Source organism: Paroedura picta, chromosome 1, assembly GCF_049243985.1.
Source record: "Paroedura picta isolate Pp20150507F chromosome 1, Ppicta_v3.0, whole genome shotgun sequence".
Taxonomy (NCBI): domain Eukaryota; kingdom Metazoa; phylum Chordata; class Lepidosauria; order Squamata; family Gekkonidae; genus Paroedura; species Paroedura picta.
Genome location: NC_135369.1, coordinates 156599439 through 156616749, shown reverse-complemented (window position 1 = coordinate 156616749; position 17311 = coordinate 156599439). Strand labels below are relative to the sequence as shown.

The window sequence follows — 17311 nt, the reverse complement described above, 5'->3', positions numbered from 1 at the left end:
ATATCTGTTATTTTTAAAAAAATCCGTATAACTTCTTATGGAAGGGGTACATATTCCTTGGAGAAGATTTAACATAAAACAATGAAAATTAGAAAATAATTTTAAGAGTTGGTAAAAATAATAAAAATATTGATGCTTAAAAAGACATCACAAATTATAAGTTTGTATAAGTATGCCTTGAAGATACTTTCAAAAAGATTAAGACTCATACTTTTTCACTGAATATTGGAAATAAAAAGTTACTTTATAAGATATTGCCTGGATCACCCGGCACAGAACTCATTCCTGGGAAACCAGGCCAGGAAGGCAGACATCCCCCACCCCGAGAGACGAGGACATGGCGGGGAACGGCAAAGGCACATGCTGGAGGACGTGTGTGCCCATGCAATCCCTGCCAGAAATATCTGCATTTGTACCACCTGCACCACAACCGCCACTGCCAGAGCATGTGCTGAGGAGGAGGGACTGAATAGCGAGAAATCGTAGCGTGATCAACACAATCCAAGACCCAAGCAGGATGAGCAATCGGGTCCCAGCCCAACAACTCCCCCATCAGAACCTAAGCCCAGACAGCTCACCGGAGTGAAGGAGACAGCACCGAAGCTTACCAGGGCACAGTAGACAGAGGATTTGACAGGCAAGGTGCCAAGCTGATGGCATGCTGTCAAGGTAGATGGGCCTCAGGTTCAGATACTTCAAGGGATGTTGTCTGAGGCCACAGGTGCAGCCGGTTAGCAGGTTGCACTTAAGTGAGGTGACAACTATGCTTCCTCATGGGTGCCATCTGAACATTGACCCCACCCACCGCCTTGCTCTCAGTTCCCGTCTCGACCTCACTTCAGCAGAGGTCTGCCCAACTGTCTACCGTTTACTGACTCCTGCTTTCAGCTTCTGGCCTTTGGCTCTTGGTACTCAGTCTTCCAACTATGCTTGTGACCGCGGCTGCTTCCTGACTACTCTCCGGACTACTGACTTGACTTCTGACCTCGGCTCGCTCCATGACCATGCTTCTGCCTCGCCCCATACCTGCCTAGCCAGTAACTAGAACTGGACTTTGATTCTTGCTTTCAGTAGATCTTTTGGGCCAGGCTTGCCACCTGAGGGTGTGGAAACCAGAAATCTGCTGGGTTATAACCTATTGTACAGAAATTAAACCTTTCAGGTCCTAGCTAATTCCAGTTAGATTTTTTGTTTTCTGTTTCATGTAACATTTCTCCCCGATTTGTTCTTTATGACTCATATTAGGTCAGCTCTGAGGGGGGCCCCACTGAGAAAACAACAAAATTAACACTTAAGATTTAAACCGATTTGAAGTGTTTGAAGCACTTCATATTATCTCACTGCAATACCAAGAAGATATTCTTCTTTCTCTCTTTATACGTTTACTCACTGGTAAAAGAAATAGTGCATTATAAACTGGTATCCAGACCTGGTATCCAGATTCAACACTGAGACACCCACAAAAAGCATCTCATATCATAGCACTTTAGGTATCAAGTGCTTCATATTATTGTTCCCCCTCCCAAAAAATTGTGATACAGCACTTTAATCGGCTCCGTAATTGGATGAGTCAGAGTCACACCTGTTAATTTACATTCAATGTGAGTTGGTAAAGAGGTCTCTTGGGGTTTTCGAAGCCTGTGAGCTGTTAGAAAACCTCCCGGAAAGTCTGAGCCTGCCAGGACATGGTATATGATAAGATTTCAAACATTCATGTAGGAGTGTAAAAATGAATTATGGTCAGTTTATAGGCATTACACCACGTTGATATTATATATTTTTTCTCTCATAGAACCTATTTGAAAGAATTAGAGGAACTTTATATTTGAAGCAGGTGGAAATTTCATTGTTTAAAAATGAATATGAGTATGCACAAAATACTAATATGTTGTAAAATCATTTCATAGAAAATACCACTGAAGAGGAAATTGAAAACAGGAAATAGCATTATACTAGTAGCAAACCCCATTTTAAGAATGGGCTTTGAAAGTGGCAGGGGAAGGCTCCTCCCTTCCAGCAGCAGCTTCCCGTCTGCCCACAAAGCTGGCTTAGCGGGACAACGGGATGCTGGAAAGGCCCCTGCCCCGGCCGCCGGCACCTTCCCAGTGCCAACATCCTTTTGGGGTGGAAAGCCCTGTTGGCGGCTCTGTGAGATGCCAAGATGCAGCAGGAGATCTGAAGGCAACGCCATCTGTGCTGCATTTGCTGTGTGTCCACATGGCCTGAAGAGCAGCTCTCACCCAGAGCTAATCTGACTTCCCTCGCTTTTCTCTGTTTAGGCCTGCCTTCTCCTGTTGCTGATGTGCTTTCAGAAGCTTGCTGTTTATTGTGCAGTATCTCAAGTTGTGAACATTTAAAAGAACAAAATACAAATAATAATGAGAACTAAGTTCAGCCAACTGGCCATAGTTTTTTCCTGAAGATTGATTTTAAGGCATGATCGTAATCCAGAGGCACCGATTGGCTCGCGGCTGGCTGGTCCATGGGAGCCAGTAGATTAATAATGGATAGCTGCTGCTGGATTGGTTGGCTCACAGTGGGATCTACTAGGGATCCTACTGATTCAAAATACACTGTAACCAATCACCCAAATCCACAGGAAGCCTTCAAAAAAGGGAGGAACGATGACCCGGGAAACTACAGACTAGTGAGTCTGACCTCTGTTGTGGGGAAGATAATAGAGCAGATATTAAAGGGAGCGATCTGCAAACATCTGGAGGACAATTTGGTGATCCAAGGAAGTCAGCACGGATTTGTCTCCAACAGGTCCTGTCAGACCAACATGGTTTCCTTTTTTGACCAAGTGACAGGTTTGCTGGATTGTGGAAATTCGGTTGATGTCGTTTACTTGGATTTTAGTAAAGCTTTTGATAAGGTTCCCCATGATGTTCTGATGGATAAATTGAAGGACTGCAATCTGGATTTTCAGATATTTAAGTGGATAGGGAATTGGTTAGAGAACTGCACTCAAAGAGTTGTTGTCACTGGAGGGAGGTGAGTAGCGGGGTACCTCAGGGCTCGGTGCTCAGTCCGGTACTTTTTAACATATTAATGATCTAGATGAGGGGGTGGAGGGACTACTCATCAGGTTTGCAGATGACACCAAATGGGGAGGACTGGCAAATACTCCGGAAGATAGAGACAGAGTTCAACGAGATCTGAACAGAATAGAAAAATCTATGGTTTCCTTGACCGAAATGTTGCTCTCAACAAAGACTTCCATATCATTCCTTTCAACACCAACACAGCAGGTACAGATCAACATTGGCTTCTCGGTGTCATCATTTTCAAAACAAAGGGAATCATTGTTGTCGATTCAATGATAAAATAGGACAGGTCAAAATAACACATTCTCTTATGTTTTTCAGCAGCTTGTCACCAACTAGCAATGTGAAATTCAAGATGGACTTGTGGAAGGTGTTTTTATGTTCAGATGCAAAGTAACAGCAGAATGCCTATGACTGTGGAGTCTACACATTTCTGAATGCACACTCTACAATAACTGGTGAGGAATATGTTGTCAGTGAACATTCCAGATCATGGATTGGTGCACAGGCAGGCACGTTTAAGATTTGTGCCTGCAAGCAAGGAAAACAAAAAACAGCTCATTTGTATCAACAACTATTAAAAGTTTCTACTGCTATAGAGGTGATAGAGATACATATCACTGGTTCCATATCGAATAAAATTAAGTGGCACAGAGAAAAGCAGGTGGTCAGACTGTCCCCAAGCAAAGGTAGCTTCTCACCAGAGGATGTAATGGCTTACTGCTGTGTTTGTAGACAATGGTACCAGAGCAGATCCCAATGCGTGGGTGCGGCCCAATGCGTGGCCATGGCCCACGCAGGCCACGGGCCGCGCCCCGATGCCCTGCCGGTCCCCAACCTCAGAAAGGTTGGGGACCACTGATATAGGCAATCATGTATTGTCTAGGAGTAATCATGTAAGAAGAACTATACAAGAACTATACAAGAGCGAGCTTAACATCCCCGATAACCACAATGGGGTAGTTACTGACTTGGAGCCAGACATCCTGGAATGTGAAGTCAAATGGGCCTTAGGAAGTCTGAGCAACAATAAAACTAGTGGTGGTGACAGCATTCCAGTTGAACTATTCAAAATCTTAAAAGACGATGCAGTAAAAGTGCTACACTCAATATGCCAGCAAATTTGGAAAACTCAACAATGGCCACAGGATTGGAAAAGGTCAGTTTAACATTCCAGTCCCAAAGAAGGGCAACACCAAAGAATGTCCAAACTACCGCACCATTGCACTCATTTCTCATGCTAGCAAAGTTATGCTCAAAATTTTACAAGCTAGGCTCCAGCAATATGTGGACCAAAAACTTTCAGAAGTAGAAACAGGATTTTGAAGAGGCAGAGGAACTTGAGATCAAATTGCCATCATACGCTGTATCATGGAGAAAGCTAGGGAGTTCCAGAAGAACATCTACTTCTGCTTCATTGACTATGCTAAAGCCTTTGATTGTGTGGAGCACAATAAATTGTGGCAAGTTCTTAAAGAGATGGGAATACCAGAGCATCTTATTTGTCTCTTGAGAAACATATATGCAAGTCAAGAAGAAACAGTGAGAACTGAACATGGAATCACTGATTAGTTCAAAATTGAGAAAGGAGTTCGGCAAGGCTGTATACTGTCGCCTTGCCTATTTAACTTGTATGTGGAGCACATCATGAGAAAGGCAGGATTAGAGGAGTCACAAATTTGGGATCAAGATTGCAGGGAGAAATATCAACAACCTCAGATATGCAGATGATACCACTCTAATGGCAGAAAGTGAAGAGGAACTAAAGAGCCTCTTGATGCGGGTGAAGGAGGAGAGTGGAAAAGATGGCTTGAAACTCAACATCAAGAGAACAAAGATCACTGAAGCAGTAGGTGCAAACTTAAAGGGACTCCGGGGAATGGTAGAGGACAGGATGGCCTGGAGGATCATTGTCCATGGGGTCGCGATGGGTCGGACATGACTTCGCACCTAACAATAACAACCATGTAAGGCCAAATGATGTCCCAAGTATTAGTACATCCCACATTTAGCACAGCAGAGAGGCATTGGGAGCTAACATTTGTATGTCTTCAAGATTTTTAATGTGTTCCCAAAAACCTCAAATAAGACCCTAATACAGCTGCTTGTGTATATCCATATATACACAAGTAAACACTCAAAATTCTACCCATATTTTTCCAGTTTTGTACTAAAGATGGGAACTATCCTGTATTTACACAAAGATACCACTTAAGGTTATCCATTGCTTTCTACAAAAATGTGAACTCCTTTCAGAGAAAATGTCTAACCTAATTTCTAAAACTTGAGGGAACTGTTTCTACAAATAATATTACATGCAGCTCACATGCCTTGCACCTAGGTCTACATGTCTCTCATTTAAAAAAAAGATATAAAAACACTCTTTACTAGTATTTGCTAACAAAACTGTATCTTCCCCTCATGCACCAATGTTTATTTTTTTTAATTCCCTTTTACTATCTGATGCTGAGATTTCTAATCTCTTAAGTGCAAAACAAAACAAAACAGAATAACCTGACGCTTGGCATTATATAATAAGCAGTTGCCCATAGTATACTTCCTTGACTATACACTGAACTTGAAACTCATCCATACCCATTTCAGTGAGAATAAAACTATAGGGCCCTGATGAACTGCAACATGTTTAAAACAACAGGATACTACTAAAGAAGCCTTTACAAATGAAAATAAAATAATAATAACCCTCCCCCAATTTTTGGCTAGTAAACAGAGTTTGCACCTTCCCTCCGCGCTAATGTAAAAACCAGTCCCCTCATGCACAAACCCCTCCACCCACCGCGCCCGCCCATCGATTCTGAAAACCCACGTGGCGCTTCAGCCCATTTATACCTCCCCCTCCCAAGCAAGTATCGCGAGACGCAGCGACCCACGGTTACAAGCTGAGCCGGCGTTCTGTCGGTTTTTATTTTTTAAACTGCCCCTTTGTGTCTTACCGACACTCTTCGTCCCAGGTTCCTCCCGGTCTCGCGTTAGACTCTCGCGAGAACGGGAGGCTGCTTTCCACTGTAGAGGTGGAAAAGGCTAGAGTAATCCGCCTCCCTTGTCTTCCGGTTGAGGCCAAACCTTACAGTGTGGGCAAGTGGGCGCTTGTTCCGGAGCGAGCGGGACCTCGGGATGCTTTAAAGACTGACGGGAGTGTAGTTGTTGTGGGTCAAGCCGTTAGTTTTTTAGGTCCGACTAAACTCCGTGTGCTGCTTCGCTGCAAGAGGGTCAACACGGCCGCGCTCCTGCCAGACGATACCCTCACCCTGTGGGCCACTTATTAGATCTTTGTAAAGTATAAGCCACACCTGCTGGGCTAATCTATTACGCACCATGCGCTTTTGCAGCGGGGTTTCCCCGTGCAAAACGCGAATTTGCTTGGAGAGCGCAACAGCCCACTCCTATCTCGTATTATTCTGCAAGGGAGCTGTAAGCCGCTCTCTCACAGCTCTGCCTTCGGCGTCGGGTCAGGCGGGGAGCCCCCTTGGCCTGCAGCAGAAGGAGGCCCGAGTCCGGTGGCCCCTTGAAGACCCTCCAAGTTTCCTTCAAGACATACAACTTGCTTGGTCTTCAAGGGGCCAGCGGCCTCAAACTTCTGCCTAATAGATGTGAGTGCAGGCGGAGGGACGCGCGAGCCGTGCGGCTGTTTCCTTGCTGAATGGGGAAGCGAAGCGAAGGCCGTCGAAGACATGGGTTGACCGTCCGCGGGGCCCTTTCCCCTCATATGGCGGCCGCCGCCAGTGGCAACCGGAAGAGAGGGTGAGTGGCTCTGCCCCGGCGTGCGCGCTCCCCTCCGCTCCCCCTGATTCCTATGGAGCCTCCCGGGCGGGTCCCCATCGGTGTCACGAGAATCCTCACGGTAATTCAGCCTTTCCCTTTGGGGTTTCCCGCTCCTCCCACGGGGCGGGGGCGGGGACGGGCGGTGTTGAGCTTCCAGGAATTGCAGCCCGGCTGGGGCAGGCGCGACACGCGTCGTGCCTGGGAGTGTGGCTCGGAAGGGGAAGACGCGTGTCTCCGCCACGGAGTAGTAGGCTGGAATCCCCTCCCTGCCCTCACGCTGTCTGGCGACGATCTCTTGGCTCCTGGTGGGGGTTGAAAGGCTTTCTCCCCAAAGGACCTCTGTAGAAGGAGGCCTCTGCTGCTGCTGCTGCTGCTGCTGCTGAACTCCTCCCCTGTGCAGTTCTGGTCGGCAGCAATAGCTTAGCTACTACAACTTTGGCAGAAATAACGCTGGGTGACATGGGGCCAACCCCACAGGCACATACACAGGCATGCACGCACTCTTTCGGCCTCACCTACCACACAAGGTTGTTGTTGTAAGCAGGGGTGCGAGTCCCCAGTTGAGATCTGCGGATCTCCCAGAATTACAGCACATCTGGCAACAGAGATCAGTTCCCCAGGAAAAAGGGGCCGCATGGAAGGGTGGAGTCCATAGCATTAGACTCCGCTGAGGTCCCTCCCTGCCCCAAATCCCGCCCACTCCCGGCTCCACCCCCCAAAGTCTCCAGATATTTCTCAAGCCAGAGCCGGCAACCTTGGTTGCAAGGATCAAATGAAGGAGATGATTATTTTTTTATTTTTAATATATATTGAGATTTCTATACCGCCCATTTCTTTGCAGCTCTGGGCGGTTTATGTTGAACATTATTATGATGTTGCCAGATGCTTTGTGTCCCCATAGGAAAGTACAGCATTCTTCTCTCCTCTGTTTTATCTGCACAACAGCCTTTGGAAGGCTTTAGGCCAGGGGTAGTCAACCTGTGGCCCTCCAGATGTTCATGGGCTACAATTCCCATGAGCCCCTGCCAGCATTTGCTGGCAGGGGCTCATGGGAATTGTAGCCTATGAACATCTGGAGGGCCACAGGTTGACTACCCCTGCTTTAGGCTAGGAGAGAGTAACTAGCCAGAGGTTGCCCAGGAAGTTTTGTGGTGAAGTGGATATTAGATCTCTAACCACTAAGAAACATCTTAGGCTGTCACCTTAAGGGCCGACTCTTGGAAGCATCCTATGTCAAATGCTGCACAGAGTGTACAGTACCTGAGTGTACAGATTGAAAATGGTGCTTATGCTGGGGTGTGTTCTGCCCAAATGGAAACAACCCATTGAAAACAAGAGTTGATTTCTTCTGGCAATAGAGAGAATGTGCAGGTCCTTTCTGGAGCTGAGAGCACAGGAGAAGTGGCACGGTTTACAATACCACGGATTAATTTTCATTTTGTTCATCATTCACTTGGAAAATAGTGTAAAACATGCTTTTTTATGGTACAGGAGGGGAATTATCCTGTGTTCTTATGTCTATAATGTGAAGCTTTTGCTGTTGGCTTGAATGGCCTCCATTGTCCCTCAAGAATTATGTTTCTTTCTGGGTTGCATGTGCATGCATGAACAGAAATATATCCTTTTTGGCTAGATTTCTGTAAGAGAAGTGTGACAGGGAAAGGTGCTACATGGAATAAATACTACTAGAATGGTGCAGAATTAATGTTTAATTTGGTATTTTACTGTTGTGAAGCTTAAATATCAAAGTTAGTGGAATAATTTAAAGTTTATTATATTGGAATTTATATGTATTTTATAATGTTGTCAACTGCCCTGAGTTTTAGAAGACAAGGTGGCATATACATCTCAAAATAAATGAATAGAAAGTATAGTACTGCTAAACTAATACTTATTTTATAATCTGCTGAATTTATGCCAGTATTTACATGTTTATATGAGCACCAGTTTGTAAGAAATAGCCAGTGCATGTACACTTAAAAGAATATAAGTAGGGGAATGCCAGTTGATAAATGTGAAGTTTAATATGTATTTTCAGCTGCATTAACTACATATGAATTAATGTAACATAATGTTTCCATGTGTAGACTTTAACATGAACAGGGTTTATGGTCTCTTTAGTCAGTGGGGCCAGGGAAGATTGTTCACTTTTTAAATGCTTCCCTTTTTTCAGGGAGCTCAGGGTAGCATATGTGAATTTCCCCCTCCTCATTTTATCCTTACCACAGCCCTGTGAATCCCTTGATGCCTTGAAAAATATAAATATTTATGAAGTAAAATAGATGAGACAAAGGGGCAGAACCAGTGGTGAGTCATACTTTGGGAACCATTCCATTTGAAACACAGGCTACTGGAAACAAGTAAATAAAACTACTAGAGTCTAAAAAGACGCTTGCTCCTGGGGAGAAAAGCTATGGCAAATCTAGACAGCATCCTAAAAAGCAGAGACATCACCCTGCCAACAAAAGTGCGTTTAGTCAAGGCTATGGTCTTCCCAGTTGCAATGTATGGCTGTGAAAGTTGGGCCATAAGGAAGGCCGAGCGTCAAAGAATTGAGGCTTTTGAACGCTGGTGCTGGAGAAGACTCTTGCGAGTCCCTTGGACTGCAAGGCAAACAAACCAGTCAGTCCTAGACCATTTATGCACTGGAGATTTCATGCCGGGTTGCAGGCTGGAGTTTTAGTCATGGCAGGTTGCCCCACCTCTTCCTGTACTCACATGGGGAAGCACTTGGCCCAGTGCACCTCATCCGCCCCCGATTTGTGTTCCTGCATGGAAGCTGGGGCAGTGAAGTTCCCAGTGCATAAATGGTCCTAGAGGAGATCAGCCCTGCCTGCTCCTTAGAAGGCCAGATCCTGAAGATGAAACTCAAATACTTTGGCCACCTCATGAGAAAGAAGGACTCCCTGGAGAAGAGCCTAATTCTGAGAGCGATTGAGGGCAAAAGAAGAAGGGGACAACAGAGAATGAGGTGGCTGGATGGAGTCACTGAAGCAGTGGGTGCAAACTTAAATGGACTCCAGGGAATGGTAGAGGACAGGAAGGCCTGGAGGATCATTGTCCATGGGGTTGCAATGGGTCAGACGCGACTTTGCACGTAACAACAACGAAGAATCTAAACATTGAGTTATTTTAAGAATATTTGGGGGTTTTATTTACTTGCTTCCAGTAGCCTGTGTTTCAACTGGAATGGCTCCCAAAGCCAATAAAACTGTTTCCGGTTAAAACAACTGCAGTTTATCCAATGGGGGAAAAACTGTCCAAATATCTACAACAGCAGGACAATAAAATGGAATTTGAATAAACTGAAGTAATTGTTCCTAACTGTTGAAAGCATGATATAAAACTTTCTCAGAATTTACTCCCTCTGTAAACAAGAGGCAGCATTTTCCAACCCCCAATGGAATGGAATTTGAGAGCATTTCTAACTTCTGGTGTGGCTTCTAGTTTAGATCAAATCTCTGCCATGAATTTGCTTTAAGAAAATAGTTGTGTCTAAATTTTTCCTGTCTTGCGGGGTTGTTGAAAGATGACTGTAATGAAAGTGGAGTTACCTAACAATATAGTGGAGTCATTCAATTTAGGATTGTACTGTTGGTCTTTGGCATGCATTTGGTGAACTGTGTTGCATTACAAACACACAGACAAATTGCCTGTTAAATATTTTCTAATGAATTCATTCAGAGATTTAATATAATCAGGTTTAGGAGAACAAGATAGGGGGAATCATTATAAAAGGGTGATAAATCTGTCAATGAAGCTAAGTCAAGTGGCCCATTTCTGTCATTATGACAATTTGCTAATATGTGCTTTCTCTTTGTGTTTTACTCCTAGGACACAGACTGGTCTGAACCATGGCTCATAGGGCTTGTCTTTTTCCACGCAGCGTGCCTGTGTCTCACTTACTTCTCATTCCACCACTACCGCCTGCAAATAGGGCATTTCCTCTCCCTCAGTGAGTAATGAATGGAGAATTTTTATGATAAAATCAGAGTCCAGTAGCACCTTTAAGACCAACAAAGATTTATTCAAGGCGTGAGCTTTTGAGTGCAAGCACCCTTCGTCAGACTATGATCTTCTTACATGACAGGGAATATATAGGAAAAATCAGTTCTGTTACATCTGTGTCACAACCGGATACATAGAAGCTTGTGACCAGCAATTCCCTGGGAGGAATGTCTCACAGTTGTATGGAGCAAGCAACATATGGAGAGGTGATAGCCTTTGATCTCTCTACCAGCAACACTTTGGTTTCCCTTTGTAAAGTACACGGAAATCTAGGGGATTCATTGGCTGTTTTGACAAAGGATTATCATTGGCTGTATCTGGTTGTGACACAGATGTAACAGAACTGATTTTTCCTATATTTTCCCTGTCATGTAAGAAGATCATAGTCTGACGAAGGGTGCTTGCGCTCGAAAGCTCACGCCTTGATTAAATCTTTGTTGGTCTTAAAGGTGCTACTGGACTCTGATTTTATTGTGCTACTTCAGACCAACTCATTTGAATTTTTATGATGTTTTTGTTCTCTATTTGGCTAAGATCTAGACGTAGTTAAAGGTGAAGAACGTGGTTGTTGTTATTCTCACCTTTCTAAACAACGTGCTGTGTCAATTGATAAATGTGGGGTTTAATGTGCATTTTCAACTGGACAAGCATTAACTGTGACATAATGCCTCCACATGTTATCTGTAATACGTGTAGAATAGTACAGACGCACTGGGAAACCAATATGGCAATAAAAAATATCCAAATTGGACTTATATAGAGTCGTCTCTCTTCAGTTTCAATTATTCTTTAATTCTTATTTCATACAAGTCCCAATGCGTTTCGCCCACTGGCTTTGTCAAGGGACAAATCTTAGGAAATACAAAGATGAAATTAGTAGTTGTACAACAATAATTATTAGTAAATAAATATAATACGCATGGAAATGTCATGAATACATATTATTAGTGTTTCAGACAAACTTCATATAAGTAAATACATGTCTCTTGGACAGAAGTATCTGGAACAAAAATACGACATTTCAATTATAATAATGAGAATCTTGTATATTACTAAAGTGTAGCAGCCTATATTGTTATTGTCATTTTAAATGAATCACTTTTTAAACACTACTCTTTCTTCAAGGAGCTCAGTGGTAGCACACCTTTCTCTTAGCAGCAAGGTAGGACCAAACAATAGACCAATAGCTATATCAACATGTAACACTTAAATATAATTTTTAAGAAGACAGCATTGTGCATATGGAGCAATGGAATGTTCATCCACCAGTTTGCACGACTTCATTACATTTGGAGTTGAAATTTTATTAAAAGAAACTCCTTGGGTAGTTCCTTGTGTGCCCAGCATAAATAGCAGGGAAATCGTCCCTCTCATTTAGTGCAAGAAGACAGCAAGGGGATAATTTTGAGCACTTCTGCGTGTTTAGGGACTGCTGCACATGTAGAAATCTTCTATCTATTTATTTATTTGGATTTTTATGACCGCCTCTCCAGGCAAGCCGACTCAGGACAGTTAACAACATGATAAATAAAACATAATTGCTAAAGGTAACAATATAAAAATAACATTAATTAAAATAGTAAAACACCTCTCTCAACTTCTGTTACTGCCTCGAAGTCTGAAGCAATTGCCTGTACAAATACCTCATTTATCCCAGGGGATCTTGTCGTGGGAGGGGGCCAGCTCAGATGATGGTCCCCAGATCCACATTCCCGTTATGAAAATATCCTTCTGGGAGAGAGTGGGAGCCTTCCTCACCTTGTAAATTGGACAGAGTCCATAGCAGAGAATACTTGAACCCTTTATGATCTAGTTGCTGGTTTTATAACTCACCCTGAATGCCACAGTATGCGGAAAAGGCAGCACAGAGGTGTTGTGCAGGCAGAGCATGAACTTTACCCTGAAGCCGTGGGCCGTCCAGGTCATACTTTAAGACAGGTGGCTTGATTATGGTTTCATATACAGGATGTGGTACTATGTTCAGTATCCTTTAATGGTTTGAAAACTGCCATTGTCTTTTCTTTTGCAGTGATCCTGGTGTTCTGTGCAGAGTACATCAATGAAGCTGCTGCAGCAAACTGGAGGTAATTTCCACTAAGGCCACCACCATCCCCACCAGTCTTTCATTTCCAATTCTTTTTGGCTGCATGTTGTTATGGGTGCTGTAAAGTTTTACTGTCAACAAAAGCATCTGTCCAAGTGGTTTCAACATCCCATTGATTTCTGTGGGAAAGCCAAGCGCAGGCCCAGCTATGGGGCACTGTGTGCTCATAATGTTTAGTGTTCTGAATGGTCTTTGTTGGGAACAAGATTGTTCAGCCCGTAATGTGCACACAAGAATGTTCTGTAATTTAGGCCTAGTCTGAGAAACTGCACCTTACTAGTCTTGCCTGGGAGTTGAGTGGACCCCAAAGTGAGTCACAAAAACAAGAGACGGTGAGAATTGCATTACACCTGCTACCAGCTGCCAAAAGGGTGGGGTAGAGGGGACCATCCCTTTGTAGAAGAGCAGCCAAAATGAGAACATTTAAGCAAACTGGAAATATATTGTCTCTTATTATTAATTAATTGCCTTGCGGTGTTTCATGCTCCCTCCACAGCATTATTTTTAAATAGCAATGTACAGTTTAAATGTAAATGACTCCTGCAAGGATGCAGTTCATATTGCAATTTTTAGAAAATACTGGGGAGGGAGCATGACACACTACGGGGCAGTTGACTTTATACCACTTGCAGGAAACAGGAAGTGTGGAGATTGTGAAGTGCTATCAGGTATTTTTTTCTCCATTGCTCCAAGTCAATTTGACCCCAGTTGTGAGGTGAGCGCAAAAACTATTTTGTTAAAGAAATGAAGAAGTGAAATAGGAAGATGATTTTAACCGCTGATGCAAGCGTAGCGTTTTCAATAAGTGGGCTTACTTCCTGAAAATGTAAGACAGAGAAAATGCCATTGCTGAGCAGCAGGAGTATTGCAATGTTGTTTCCAGAATTATCACAGCTCTCATAGCTGTGTTGAGCAGTTGGGGGTAGTAAGCTGCAAGAAGCAGGTGCTGATTATATGCAGCCTTTCTCAACTTTTTTACCACTGAGAAACCCCTGAAACATTCTTCATGCATCAAGACATCCCAAAAGCGGCATGAGCATGCAGAATATGGGCGGGAAGCATAGCTGTGTTCATGCCCACCTGGGACCCCTCTCTTTCTCACCCCCTTCAGGCCCATCATTGATCGTTTGGAGAGGAGGGGGCAAGTCGACATTATCATATTTGGTCATTTCACTTGATAAATGTTTAATACATTTTAAAAATATATAAAAAATTAATCTACCCATTCAGGAAACCCTTCCGGGGCTGTCAAGAACCCTCCGGGTTTCACAAAATCCTGGCTGAGAAAGCCTAGCTTAGGGAAATAGCGTTTTCAAACTTCAGCAGCTAAAATTAAGTGCTAGGATCTAAAGTGGCCCAGTTTCCTATAGCACCAAGTACCTATGCCTTTAAAATCACTGCTGGGGTTATGACGCACGTGGCTTGCTGTTAAAGATACTTTTCTGGAGGCTGCATTCTGTAAGCGTATTTTATGGTGTATGAAAATAACCTTTTAGGATACGACTTGGCCCTTCCTAGAATACGTGTTAAGAGCTTTTGAGCCACATTCAGCGCATGTTTATTACTTTGGCTGTGTTGCATTTTCAAGGGGGTGCATACACCATTCTGACAGGTCACCCACAGAAAAAGAAGAGCATGCCACTCGCAGTCTTTTGAAGGCCATGGCAAAAACTGTCTTTGGCTTTATAGGAACTGAGTTGCATCTAAACGCCTGAGTCTAGTGATCTCTGTCTCAACTCCCAGCTCTCACTTCATTTGAACATAGGCAGACCATTTGTGTTTAATTTGCTCGTGTGGTTCAGCTCTGTCCCTTGGAATGAATAAGGACTTCTGTATGCACTCCCGCACATTGATTCAGAGGACTGCATTTAGAAGAGCATTGCATTTAGAAGACCATCCTGATTAAATATAACTGAAATCAGAGATACAGTTATCGGTTGTATTCCTTACTGGTAGAAATCACAGACCTTTGAAGGATGATAAAACAGGATCCCTGTCGAATGTTATCCAGTGTAACGTTGCGTAAGTTCTGCTGATGGAATTAAGTTTCTTTCCTGTTCCTTTGCAGGTTGTTCTCAAAACACCAGTACTTTGATTCAAGAGGGATGTTTATTTCCTTAGTATTTTCAGTGCCCTTGCTGCTAAATGCGATCGTAATTGTGGTAAGTGGTCATCTGTCACTTTACAAACTCAAGCCCTTGATAGCTATTTGTCACAGCATATGTCAATGTTTTGCTTTGATTTCCAGATTGCATGGGTTTATAAAACACTGAATGTGATGACCGAACTGAAGACCTTGCAGCAGAAAAGGAAAGCAAGAAGAGAAAATAAGAAAAACAAATGAGCCAAATTTTCTTCTGAAATTTCCTTGGAAACTGATATACTGCTGTCCTTCACAGTGTGATTTTTGTTTTTGGAAGATATGCTTGTTCATGCCGACCTTTCCATCTGAACACCAATCATACCAAATCTTCTGTTGGGGTCCACTGTATAAAATAGGTTCTTCTGAGCAAGTGTTGGAGCATCTTCAAGCATGCACTGTACATGAATGCACATTTTGAAACTGAGGTACCAATTCTGCTAAGAGCGGATTTTGTGCAGAAACCAGATCAAAATGCTAATGAGATGCAAGAAATATATTTCTTAATATATTATTGTTTTAGCTGTTTTGTCTCTTAACATGGGTAACCACATTACCAAGCAACTATCATCTATGTTAATTTTCTGTTCTGTGGCAGCTGTGACACCAAAATAACTTGTGAATTGGGCTATCCTTTTTTAAATTTACAGTATGGGGACAATTTCCTCCTCCTGCTAAACCCCTGTTCTCAGGGATCCCGCCCCCCACAGCCATACCTTTTGGAGGCCCCATAGGGAACAGCAGAAATAGGAAGCTGAAAATATTCCCCTTCAACTAACAAAGCCCCTGATAGATAGGATCCTTCAAGCATCTTTCCTTGGATGGAAACTACATAAACTTACTGAGATTTATTTTCTGTATCTGACTGGCGTGTAATATTGTACATTACTTAACATGCAATTACATATATTTTTTCTTTGACCAATTACACCTTTTTTTTGCTAATTGCTCCTTTGAGTTCTTTTTTTATAAACTATCCCATTAGACTCTTTTGGGTGCATTTAAATATAGAACGAATGCTTTTCGAGGCTAAGAAAAAACAAAGAAATTAGGAGAATGTTTAGTATTTAGACTTTTTAGAAAATCTACAAAACATTAATAAAACTAATTTCAAGTTGAAGTTGGATTTGGGTCTTAGGAATGGCTTCTCAGAAACATGAGGGAATACAAACACTCAGCAATATATTAGAAGTATTACATATTTTCATCCTGTCTTATGGAGAAAATTCCAGTTACCTGTTTTAATTACAAAGAAAACGGGCCCCAGCTGCCTGTCAGCAGTCTTACAGGGTGCTGTCTAGAGTCCCAAGGGCACTGTTCTTCATGAGAATTACGGATAAAAGTGGCTTCATGGGAATCCCCAGTATTACATGAACTTAGTCAGCATTCACCCTTCAAACAGTGCCATTCCTGAGCCAAAGGCGGGAATGGGGAGGGGGGATAACCATGTAATGTTTGGTATGAAGATGTGCCTAGTCCATATATCATAAATTACAATTTGTGATGATAAAATGTACAAATTGGAATGATCCTAAGTTTTATTCAGAATGTTCCATTTCAGACTTATAGCTGTTTTAGTTTAACAAAGTCGTGATTTCCACATTTCGGAAATAGAGCATTTCCCTTCCTTTTATGAGATGCTGATCTACTATAGTGTTTGTGTCTAGATTTATGAAGTGGCAGGAAAATAAACCTAGTCTGGAGCTCCCATGTTGACAAATCTAGATTAATTACACCATTAACCTGGAGACATATGTTTGGCTTATTGTTTTTTAAAAAATCACGTGCTGAGGTATTGCAGGTTTTAGTTATTGTGCAAGCTAAGCATGCTTTTGCCTAACAGTCCTCAGCTGCTGGGGAAATGTGTTTGTCGTGCTATAATAATATATCATAAAAAGCGAGGGACATGTTTAAGAGTGTTCGATGTACTTGGTTTTGCTGTTGAGACGGACAGGCTAGGTTCCGCCTCTCCCTAAGAGAGAATGTACAGTGGGAAGGCTGGTGTGAGGGAGAGATGAGGGCAGCTCAGTTCAGTCTAGCTGAATGAAGCTGTAGAGAAGAGCTGCGTAATCCTAACTGGGAAAAGGGCAAGTTGAAACAAAGAGACTCAAATGCTAAATAGCTAAATAGTTTGAAGGCTCCACTGAAAAGCAGCGTTGTAACCCCTGTCCAATCTACTCCAATGTTATGTTCAAATCAGGAATAAAAGTGAATTCCCTGTTTAATCCA

At 42.9% G+C, this 17311-nt stretch overlaps 2 protein-coding genes across 7 annotated transcripts in view; one reads left to right on the top strand and one right to left on the bottom strand.

Moving 5' to 3' along the window:
• PIGA (phosphatidylinositol glycan anchor biosynthesis class A) overlaps positions 1-7478 on the bottom strand; it is a 24592-nt gene extending 17114 nt beyond the window's left edge. Inside the window, exon 1 of one of the 5 annotated variants that reach the window (XM_077309654.1) lies at positions 7350-7478. The gene's annotated coding sequence lies outside the window, so the exon portion shown is untranslated. The other 4 variants (XM_077309643.1, XM_077309664.1, XM_077309672.1 and 1 more) reach the window with 4 other exon arrangements.
• TMEM18 (transmembrane protein 18) lies at positions 6429-17311 on the top strand. Of its 2 annotated transcripts, XM_077309704.1 has the most exons (5): positions 6654-6909; positions 10665-10785; positions 12868-12922; positions 15011-15104; positions 15191-17311. In XM_077309704.1, the coding sequence occupies exons 1-5, from the start codon at positions 6862-6864 to the stop codon at positions 15284-15286; spliced, it is 414 nt and encodes a 137-aa protein (XP_077165819.1). In that variant the 5' UTR covers positions 6654-6861; the 3' UTR covers positions 15287-17311. The 2 variants fall into 2 exon arrangements, with proteins under 2 accessions (XP_077165810.1, XP_077165819.1); XM_077309695.1 differs by having other exon boundaries at positions 6429-6909; positions 15011-17311.

Excerpts from the sequence above, each read along its gene's own strand:
- TMEM18 (XM_077309695.1), top strand. The coding sequence starts at position 6,862 with ATGGAGCCTCCCGGGCGGGTCCCCATCGGTGTCACGAGAATCCTCACG. Across the intron at positions 10,786-12,867 it reads AGGGCATTTCCTCTCCCTCA|TGATCCTGGTGTTCTGTGCA; the intron begins GTGAGTAATGAA and ends TTTCTTTTGCAG. Across the intron at positions 12,923-15,010 it reads GCTGCTGCAGCAAACTGGAG|GTTGTTCTCAAAACACCAGT; the intron begins GTAATTTCCACT and ends GTTCCTTTGCAG.